We start from the raw sequence: 12,055 nt of genomic DNA, 5'->3' as shown, positions 1-12,055 counted from the left end.
CTTAATAAAACATATAATCAAGATTCAGATTTAAGTGTATTCCCATTTGATGCCTGATCTTCTTTAATACAGTGATTCAGTGATTTTCCTGAAAGAGGTGTTTATTTAAAGGGAAGATCCAAGATAAATTGAAATTCAATGTAAATTTGCAATAGTGATTGTTATTCAAAAAAAAAAAAAAGATTTTTTCTTTCTTGATTTCACCTTAAACCATAGTATTTTCCACTGGTGGGCCCTGGAAATGCAGTAAGAAGCACAGAGAAGTAACTAAATCAAACTGATATGATATGAACTAATTGTGAGACAGAGTATTCCACTGTTGACAGGAGGAATTCGAGAGACACCAGCGTAACAATTATGCAAATAGTGGTTTAAATATTTATTTAGTACTGCCAGTAACAGGAGGAGGACTTTTTTCCAGCTAAGGAAAATGGTGTCTGAAAAGCACATGAACCAGTGAACAAAAAGTAATTCTGGTATTTGTTCACATTGCAGTTGTAATAGTAATAAATTCTTCTTGTTTGTAAAGAATCCTTTCATAATCTGGTCTCTCCTCACAGTAAGATTTGTAGCAGCTGACTACAAAATATTCATTAGACTGTTTTGAACTCTTACGGTGACTTACTAAGTATCAAGAACCTGTAGAAGCTGCATAGAGGATATATAGAACATGCATAGTAATGCCTTTGCCACTGATGACTGAAGACTCTCTAGGAAGGACTGATATTCTGCAGTCAGAACACTTGATTTGTCAAATGGATTTATTTGACTTTACCCAAGACAGAGGAAAATAATACAAAACCTGAAGCATATCAAGTTATCATGAGAAAATGCATGTTAATATCCAGGAAAGAACAGAAAGACAGAGAAACCATCAACATCCAAATGCCCGAGGGATTTGTGGACTAACAGAAGTAAATTCATCTCAACAACTTCAGCTATTTGATAGGCATCCTTACCTGCAGAAGACAAACAATAAAGCAATCAAGTGGATATCTGGCAGGAAGAAGGTTAATTCAATGTTCTAAATAACAATAGTGTGTTTTTGTGCCAGCTGACTGGGAAGTAGCACAACCTTGCAGACTGAACTGGTAAGAATGAATTGGTGTGTCTTATGCTAAAACTCCTCAATCTTCAATAATTCGCAAGTAACAAGTGCACAAAAAGGTATTTGCAACTTCAAAAGTTATGCTTTCACAAAGCACTAGTTTTCTACTGTGCATAATAAATTCTATAATAAGCTCTATTTTAATCCTAGAATCTACAGACACAATCTGTTTTCCTAGCAATGTTTCCTAGGCAAAGAAGCAATGAACAGACATGCTGCATTGCTAGCTTCAGATCTGATAATAATTGACTTCTGGGGCCTGTTCTCTACAGTTAAACATGTAGAAAATAACACTTGGAGGAAAACACTAAGGCAAGATGATTCATGTCCCTGAAAAGTGTCCTTCAACATACTTTAATATTTATTCCTTACCAGATTTAATTTCCCAAGTGAGTATTTTTCCTGTTTTTAAGGTAGCATTAATAGGGCTTTTTGTACATTTTAAACCAAGAAATCTCTTTGACCAATTGGACAAAGTTTGGCCAGTATTCTCTTAAGAGGTTGGCTACAATGATTACCTTTATTACAAAAGTATTCCACTTCTTCACAGCTCAGATTTTCAGGCTCAAACTCTGCAGAAAAGCTTTCCTCCAATGGAAAGTCTTCTTTTGAGACAGTATCATTTTCCTCAGACAGGCACTCTTCTTCTTCATCCTCAGTAGCATCTTCAAGGGGCCCTTAAAAAAGAATCAGGGACACTGTGGCAAAACCATCTAACAGGACAATGTGAAATAAAACCTTAGTGAACTTTTAACTGGCATTCTTTAGATAGTTTTTCCTTTCACAGCTGTGTTCAGCACTTATTAAAATTGGACAAATAACATTTTATGGAAATTTAAATTGAAAGTGACTTTTCCTGATTACTTCAAATCAGAATATGCAAAGTGTTATTAATAATATGTATTAATAACACTCGCACATGGGGGTTTTTCATTATTCATTGGGTTCTACTATGAAACACAGTTTTAACAGCTGAAATCAAAGCTGTATTTGTAAAATGACATAAACAGTGAAGAGCTTTCTCTTGTTTGTTAGTGATTGTTTTTGATGCTGAATTACAGTACTTAAAATGTTCCTTTACAAGCTTTGTTCATCAAATTAAAAGTACTGACAGCAGTGAAATACTACAAAGGTTTTGACAGCACAAACTTCAGCTTATTCAGCTATTTTGCTTCAACCAGCCCCTAATGGTATCCATGATCATTCATGCCAGACTCTTTAACAGATTCCCAGTCAATGGACAAGGAGTCAAGAGACTATTTATTCATTTCACAGAGGCCAAACAAATGTCCTGGTAAACTGCTAGCCCAGGGCTACAAAAACATCAACAAATACAAACATCAACTCAAATTCAATGAGTTTGAATTTTAAATGGTTGTCTGAGGTCTTTAACTTTTCTGCTAGTTACCTGGAGATACTACTGCTACAGATCCTCTCGAAGAGACAGAACCAGACAGATTATTACACATAATGCCAAGGTTACCAATTAGAATATACTCAAAAATTGAAATCTTTCTTATATACACACACTTCAAAATCATTGGTTAATAGTAACTATTTGCTAAAGACTCTCTTGCGCAGGATGTAGAATTTCACCTAGATTTAAACAGAGATTTGAAATAACTGAACATATTTTAATTTAACAAAGATTTTATTAAATGTCAGTATGTTTCAAAATCCATCTTAAGACTGGATTTCAAAAGAGAGATTTCATTATACATGGTTGAGGCTTGAAAAAAATTACGTATTTCACTCTCCAATGAAAGCACAGCCTCAATTATAATTGACTGAGTATTTCTTCTTCAAAATGAAAGCGAGCTAGCTAATGAAAAAAAATGTGATTTGTATTTATAGGATAGTTTTATGGTATTAAATACACTATTCCTATATAATCTATCATGCGGAGATACAATACATAAATGATTCTGTTGTGTTCAATGAAAAGGAAGGAATAAATTTTTAAAGAAATCAAATATTGACTACACTCTAATTTTATGTAATTTATTACAAACCAGTGACTACCTACATTTATTAAAACAGCAAAATTCACTTTAGGTTTGGTTGTGTAATTCTTGCTTCAGAGGAATATGATGGTTACTTTTTATTGAAATTGATTGAGATTCCCAGCTGGGATTCCATAAATTAATATAGCTTACTATCTTTCATGGAAATATGACTCTCTGTGCCAGCTGAGAATCTGACCAAATGAGCCCACTTTTGTAGACACATACTCGCCAACACTAGCTGTCATTCAACAATATAGCTCCTAAAATAAGGGGCTATTATTATGGCTGAAGAAATAAAGATTCTCCCTATCAAAGTATCCATTACTGTTAATTGCACCTTCCAGCCATGCTGGGAAAAAATCCAGCAACTGCATATGCAGAGGGAATGAAGAGTGTCTATGGCACTGCACAGAGCAGAGAACAAAGCCCGAGCAGACGCTGGAGCAGTGCTGCAGCTGAACATGGGCACTCCAGGCACCTCACGTGTGTCCAGGTTCATGAAATGAAAGCACAATGGGTTCTGCAAAAATTATCAGAAATAGTACTCAAATTTCATTTTATTATTAATATGTGATGTTGTCTGTAGAGCCATTTACTGGTGTGTACTCCTAGTAATGCCTGGATAAATAGACTAGGAAAAAATATGCTATTTTAGGGAAATGTAGGTTTTTGCCACATATAAAAATGTATTAATACCATATTTTGCATCATTTCAAGAGCACGTTTAAGCCTAATAAATTTTCCAAGTATTTTAAATCTGAGCAAAAAATTTAAACTTCAGCCAACATTTTCAGTGAAAGTCGATTTCCTGCTGAATGACTAGCTCTTTGTTATTGACTTTCAGAACGTGTCTCACAAAATACAGCAAAAGCAATTTACCTGCAAGTAATCCAATTGGCATGTATACATGACATTTAGATCTGTTTCTAGGTGTTAAACCAGTTTGTTTGATCAGGTCCCCAATACGTAATCAGCAAGCTAATCATCGCTGTATGTTAATTAGGAAAATAAGAGAAATGCAGCTGCTATGCTTTCATTTGCAGCAGTCATGGAAACACACCTTATAATTTCCATTGACACTCTTTCCAAGAAAGGAGAAGAAATACAATGCACACACCAACTCCACAGTGCTGGTTCAAACTCCTGTCATTCTGTGGGCCAGGACTTTATTTTTTAAATCAACCAGACTAGAAAAAATACTGACTAATGCTACTGCAGATATATCCTATGTACAAACAGGTACGTAACATCTCCTAAAGTTACATGTCCAAGCATTTGCAAACATAAATGTAAACGTTGTCACATCCCAAGGAGATCAGAGGTGTTCATGCCTCTACACCAGGCTTTGCCTTGCATGTTCAGCCCACGTACCAAACCCAGCAAAGTTTATCCAGGCGCATATGGGCACACAGCAGAGCTTTACCTAACGGGGGCTGGCATCAGAGCCTGCGCCCCAAACACCAGCAATTACTATCGTTCAAGTTGGAGGATACATGCACAAATATTTTTCTAGGTTTCAGGCAGCTGCTGCCTTGTCTAATTCACCCATCTACAACCTGATCTTTGGGACAAATTCTGTCTTAATGCATGTTGAGCTGTCTTTCATCTTTTAAATGTCAAAATACATTCAGTTCGTGCCCAGAGCTGGTATATTGTAACTGATAACTTAACTGAAGAGTAAAGCATTGTACGACACGAATAAGATAAACTCCCAAGAATCAGATCAAAATTAAGTATTTCTCAGTTGCTACTTTCACGGGAACTCAAAATTGATGATTTCTGTGGACATTTTTGATTATCACTCAAACATACACTGGGTTAAAGGAAATACTAAAATCCAAAGCCATTAGAAGGAAATATAAATAGAGTAAATTCTCTATTCTTGACTACTTTATCTAATTACTTACACATAAACAGACAATAAATAAAAATTTGTTTTCAGAATCCAAATAAAGAGCATATGGAACTAAAAATTCTTGACAAATACAAAAAACATTAACTATGCAGGCTTATGTTTGTCTGACTGGGACGCTTTGGTGCCAGCAAAAACCTCTAGCTGGTACCAGTAAATTACATCAGCTAGAGAACTAAGAATTAATCTGGTACAAAGACCTAGAGGTAGGTTATCAACATTGGCTAGCTCTTCTATCTAGGGAACAACCTGCACAAAAGCTACTGCAACTTTTTACCTGATTTCAAATACTTAAAACTACTTGTTCATATAGACAAAAATAAATGTGTTTTAAAACAATAGAGTTTCTTTCAACTGTTTTCTGTGATAGTGCTTTTTTCCCCCACAGTTGTTATTATGTTGATATATTACCTTCAACAGTCCAAATATAGGTTAATCAGTAACTTTAGTACCATCCTTTACCTTCTGCATTTTTTAATTGTTGATTTAATTTAATAGTATTACTCTCATTATTTAAACTAATCATGTTATTAAGTACTTGTGGCAAAACATTTACTATGTCTGCTTTTATTTTAACTGGACCAGGGGTAAGGCGCCATCCTGTTCTGCTAAAAAATCCTTTTCAATAACTGTTGATTAAGTGTCACTTTAAAGCCTGTAGCCATAATGACAGAGCAATAAAAATCCAAAAATTGCTACTACTGAAATTCATCTGAGTGTCACAATGATCTGACAACAAACAGCTCTGAGATATGATTAGACTCATTAATAATTAAAGCAGTAAAATTTCAAACTTAAGCGGTTTAGGAATTTAGATGAATAGTTAATTCCAGAGATAGTCTAGATGCTTGTCTTCTCATTTCAGCAATTCTTTTTCTATTAGCAGTTTGTAAAAGAATGTGATGCAATATAAGGAGAGGTGATTCTGAAATCTAGCTTCAGATTAGCTAGATAATGATGAATAGTTAAGAATTCCCAATCGCACTAGGTAAAAACCTCAATTTCTAATCTTAAATGGGCATACTTTAATTTGAAGTAAATTAAGTCTCTATTAACTCATTCTGTATTTTGCATGAAGCCCTGAAATAAACTTCTTCCTTTACAAAATGAGCAACTAATCATGTTGTACACAACAGACGATTTAGAGGGGTTGAGGAGTTTACTTACTCACTTGGTACTTAGTCCAATTCATGAATATTTATTGATATAAACACAAATCTCAACTCTTTTTGCAAACAGCAGAGGTAAACAAGACAGAAGAAAACAGTACAACTAGTGACAGCAACGAAATAGTCAATGTGGTAGAAATCTGTATGGCTTAGTGGACACAGTAGTCCACTTTGAGAAACCACCACATATAATTTGATACAAATAACACTATCCACTGAGGAGAGGCTGACGAGTGAGCTGCATGTGCCTTCATGGAGAAAATTACTTCTGATTGAGGCCACTTGCCAGCACAGTGTGGAGAAATCTGAGCTGTGCTCCCTAATTTGTACCAGATTTACAGGCACTCAAGGACATATTTTTTAGCACTATTATTAAATACTAAATAAATAAATATTCCTAAAATATCATATACTGTAATGCAAATGCAAACATACAGATGCAAGTACACAAAGATAGCTAGCTAAGGGGCAATCCCAATACAGTGAGTAACAGATGCTACCTCAGCACTCAAAAGGACAGGCCACATTTAACAAAACAAAACCAGCACTGCAATAATTTTAATAAAACATAGGAGTGTGAGAATAAACCATCAAAAAGGGATTTACACTCACTTAACAAAAGACACTTTTGCTACAATAAACACTCCTCTTAACACAAATTTGAGCATCGAACACTTTGAGCACATTAGTCCTGATACATCAATGCTTGACTCTGGTTTTATGGTACTATAACTGTAATGAAATAATTGAAATTCAATAACACTAAACTGGGTAAGTTCTGTAATAATTTCTCATAGTCAAATTCATCAGACTTTGCCCTAATGAAACCACTTAAATGCATGCTCAAATTAAGCACGACTTAATATGCTTTTCTGTCCAGTGTTTTGCACTTAAAACACATGTATCCTACAGCAGAAAAGTATTGTTGAAATAATTATCTCATGAAAATGTGAAGTGGTTAGCTTCCTTCTCACCTACCAATATTCTCCTACATTCCCACAGCAGCAACATAAATCAGTGCTCTTAACAAATTAAGAATGCCTCAGAAAGCCTACAATACTTGACGGTGAGTGGCTGGGGAGAGGTTAATGAGTATAATTAGTAGTAGCAGCATTAAATAGTAACAACTTCAATAAATCAGAGCCTGAAATTCACTGGATCAACATCAGACATTTTGCATGTTCTGTGGGATCCATTCAGTATTTCCTAAGAAAACATGCTGCCACATACAGATTATCCTTAGCTTATGGTAAGACCTAGGTATGTGATGCTCTCTGATTACAGAGGGAAAAGCTTCAGAAAAATCAATCCATTTATCTCCTCTTTCAACATGAACATTTCCTTCCAAGTAGAAACGATTACATAAGACAAGCAGCAGGCAAACACCTCCCTTTAATTCACACCGTAGGGAATTTTTTTCTAAAAATTCAGTCAGGAATACTAAAAATAAAAGAGAGGGTTCAATTTATTTCATTTTAAACATGGCAACGGGAGTGAAGGCACCATATGAAGTTCTACATACAGGACTTCCTTAGAGACTTCTCTGTCCTCCTTGGTCCATTGAGTTTATTAATTATTTGTCTTAATTATTTCTGTCATTCCTGTTACGTTTTGAGCTATACTTAAGAAATGCAGTGGACACGGTGTGTTGTGTGCACATTGAACCTCTCCAGTCTGTTTAGCAAACTGGCTGAACTTCAGAACTTTTGTCCAGATTGGAAGATTGCTCTAGTTTGTAAGCAATTCCTTACATCTTCATTGGGGCATCCAAGCAGAAGGAACCATTTCTTACTTTCAAACTGGGAGAAACTATATGACCACAATTCAGTGATGAACTTAACAGAGGGAAAGGAAAAGAAATGTTTTTTGGACACTATAAATCTATACCAACCTGATGTAATTGAGCTTAACAGCAAGAAAAATGTATAAAAGTATATTTCTTTAGTAGAAAAAAAAAAGTTATTTTTAAACACGTAAGTTCTTCCTGCAGCCACTCACTTCTTGCATCAGGGGATCTGGTAGGAAGGAAATATTTTTATTAATTTTCCCCTTATCTGTAAGAAGAATGCTGATTTTTTTTTTTTCATTTACGTTCCTTGCCTGCAGGTAGCAGACCAAGAAAATCATATAGCAGAATTTTTTCCTTTTGATTAATTTCTTTCCATGTGTTATGTTATTTCTTATATATAATTGATTTCAGGTTTTGCTTGTAGCTGTACATCTTTTTATATCTGTACCTACTGCCTTCCTTCAATCAAGAAAGTTGAAGGAAATTACCTGAATTTTGTTAAGTTTATTAAAAAAGGAGCTCTGTGAATATTTAAATTGAGTTTTGAAATGGTAATACAAGAAAGATATTAGAGAATTTTAATAGTAGGTTCAATTTGACCCACAGACTATTGTAGAAAGGGTCAAATTTTATTCAAATTATTTCTTTACAAAAAAAAATGAACCCTTTGATTTTATTAAAGTAGATTAATATTCTTCACTGCTAGGTCTTTTGGCACTTCGGTGCACGACAGCATTAACTGTGCTTGTATATGAACTTTTCAAAGACCTTTAAATGTTCCAGTAATTTGGAACTTCACTTTCATTTATCCTCTTGTCTTCTTTTCTCTTACCATTATCCAAGAGAGCACAACAAAATTGACAGTGCCCATGGTCAGTTTGCTCTTAGAGCCAAGGCCAGAATATTTCCAATCAATAAAAGTGAAATGATGAAAAAGGAACCATTGAAAATAAGCTTAGGGAGACATTAATTTCAAAAAATAGTGTGCAAGTGCGCACAGAACATGAACTGCAAGACCTTTGCAGTTAAATATCAGACCTCTGTTATCAAGCAGGGGCTCATGCCAAAATACATGTCTTAATTCTACCTACACTTGTAACAGCTGCACAGCAGATGATCCACAGCAGATGCTGTTCCGTGTGTGTCTGGTGATACAAGGGGAGAAAGGGAAGAACAATGGGGACAAGATGAGTACTGTGACTCAGCACCCTACAAAAATCACAGCAGCAACACAGAACTACCACAGTACCAGAGTGCACTAATTTCCAATTTTACTGAAGGGAATTTTTAACTAAAGCAAGCAGCAAGCTGGACAGAAACTTCTCAGAGATGCATTTATGATCCTTTTTGATAACTTTTCATGTTAGGAATAGTTTTACAACGGTAGTTTATCAGTGGTTTTCTTAAATTTAACAGAGTAAAAAAGGAAGATTTTCTGCCTCCTTACACAGAAATATTGTGCCTAAAGCATTTTTCCCTGAATTATTATATATTTTGCCAGTTTTAATTCATCATTTATTTTTGTTTGGTTCCCATCTGCTAAATTTTACAAAACAAATTTTGAAACTACTGGCAATCTGATTCAAAATACTGGCAATATCATTTTCCCCATGATACACAGTTCCTTTTCATGAAAATATTTTCCAGTTCTAGTGTATTGTTTTAGCTAGATAAGTATGATGATAATGTTTAAACTTACAGCCTTTAAAAAATATAGAAAAAGAAAGCATCACTTGTGTAAGAAGACGGCTTGTTGATTCTGTGTCCTTCCCTAAAATTAGGGAAAAAATACAAAAGGGTATAAGTTATAGCTTTTTCCTTAATATGTTCATATTGTTTTCTACAGGTTTTATTTAAAGATTTGATATTCACCTTTCTAATAAAGAAAAATCCCTTATCTTGCATGTTACAAAAAAGTAGATGAAAATTGAAGGTGCAATTTTAGAACAGTATCCAGACTCTCTTTTCAATTTGTTGTACTACTGGATGGGTTTTTTTAAAAAACTCAACCTAAGAGAGCAGGGAATAGACACATCTACACCAACTAATCTACACCAATACCTGTCATATAATATCTATGGTATGCTGCTCTAAACAGTTGAGGGAAATTCTCTGAGGATTCAGGATCCAGAAATTTTCAGTAAATCCTTTCCTCCAGTCCTAGCAGACAGTGGTAAGTAAGAGGACTCTCTTTCCATGTCTCAATCTCACCATTCAGAATTTCAGGGGTGTAGGTAACACACTGCCCACAACCCAGGACACCTCTCTCTAGAGCCCATCTCCTTCACCCCATACTGCTGTAGCAAAGCAGTTTCAAACATCATACCCCAAATAGGATGAATTTTATCTTACACACAGCCAAGTGATATTTGGAGCTGAAAGCTTTTCAGAGCCATGAGGACAGCAGAAGTTCACTCTGCTTCCAACGCCAGTGCTGCCCTTACCCCAAACCCAGGACTTCACTGGCAATCACATGTGTAGTGAGTGACACATACTGGTTTTTGCTAATCACTGTTCTCCCTCACCTGCTGGAGGGAAAAATGTGATGCAAGTAGGAGCACTTTGAAGCCACTAATGATGCTGCTGCAGTGTATTTAATGGCCAGCATGTTAGCTACGATGAAAGAGGAACCTCACATCAAGTACATTAAGGGATCAGAGGAATACATACTCATTACTCGCTGTAATTTTACATCCCCAGTTTCAAGACAAAATACTCACATTTTTCTCATCCAGCAAAGACACACTACCACTGTAGAACATAAAGGGGGTCTTTTTTCTTCTATTTATTTAATATTTTCTAAGTTTGTATGTAGCTGCAGATAATTCCTGTTCATCTTTTGTTTCTAGCTGCATTTTCTCAGATGGAAACTGGTCTCTCATCTCTGTACATCATCATGCAATTAAATCAAAAAAAGCAGAAAAAAGGAATCTGGACTTTTTACGTCCAGAAATCAGTAGTGAACCCATGACTTCTCTCTCCGGTTACTATTTCTCTTCAAATTACTATTGCTTTCTTCCCCCCGTGCAAAAGTAAAACAAAGAATACTGTTTTGCTTGTAAAAGTGAAACAGAGAATACTGCAGAAAAAGAAGCCCCTGAAGACAGCCCAAATTCAATTTCTAATACCATGACCAAAGTCACAAGGATTGTATGTAGAATTCAGTGCCAGTTTGAGTTGGACCTCAATAAAAAGTCAGCACACCTAAACTGATTTATAACAAAACAACACAGGTAATGGGAAAACCTTGAAACACAGCAGGGGATGTAACAGACACACATGGATAAAACCACCAAGCTTAATGTAACTTCCAGTTCTAAAGTATCAGGAAAGGGAAGCTGAGAAGTTAGGAATTAACTAAACCACAAACTTCATGATCTTTGTCTCACAGACATGTATGAGAATGAGTGGTAATCTAGTTTATAGAGGTTCTTGTAATTTGACAATAATACGACCTGTTAAAGCAGGTATTTCCTGAACAGTGACTCCAGAGCTAGACCCAAAACTCCAGATGTGTCTCACCAGGGCTGAGCAGAGGGGCAGGATCACCTCCCTCAATCTGCTGGCAATGCTCTTCCTGCTGCCCCCCAGGACCCCTCTGGCCTTCTTGGCCACAGGGGCACTGCTGGCTCATGGACAGCTCATTCTTCTCCAGGACTCCCACGTCCTTTTCCCCCAGAGCTGCCTTCCAGCAGGTCAGCCCCCAGCCTGTACTGGGGCAGGGGGTTATTCCTCCTCAGGTGCAGGAGCCTGCACCTTGTTGAACTGCCTTAGGTCTCTCCACCCAGCTCCAGCCTGCACAAATCTCACTGAATGGCAGCACAGACTTCAGATTTATCAGCTACTCCTCCCAGTTTTGTATTGTCAGCAAACTTGCTGAGGGTTCACTTAGATTCTTAGAGCCTTGAATTTTAAATACCTACAGAGGATTTGCTACTTTTAATCCCACCACGGGATTATTGATATGCAGAACAAAACTGAAGGGTCTCAAATTAGAACTACCCTTAGATCAGGTTGTAAAAAAAATCAGATTGTAAATTAAACTGATTGAGTATACTCTAACAGAAAACA

The 12,055-nt window shown here is 36.0% G+C and overlaps 1 protein-coding gene across 1 annotated transcript in view; it reads right to left on the bottom strand.

Annotated features, from left to right (window-relative positions):
• ZFPM2 (zinc finger protein, FOG family member 2) overlaps positions 1-12,055 on the bottom strand; it is a 306,016-nt gene that overhangs the window by 247,587 nt on the left and 46,374 nt on the right. The window contains exon 2 of the mRNA XM_018912975.3: positions 1,627-1,785. Within this exon, the coding sequence (XP_018768520.2) occupies positions 1,627-1,785 (159 nt within the window). The remainder of the gene's footprint in view (positions 1-1,626; positions 1,786-12,055) is intronic.

This window comes from Serinus canaria, chromosome 2 (assembly GCF_022539315.1).
Source record: "Serinus canaria isolate serCan28SL12 chromosome 2, serCan2020, whole genome shotgun sequence".
Classification (NCBI taxonomy): Eukaryota; Metazoa; Chordata; class Aves; order Passeriformes; family Fringillidae; genus Serinus; species Serinus canaria.
The sequence above is the reverse complement of the archived record's forward strand: the minus strand, read 5'-3'. Positions and strand labels throughout refer to the sequence as shown.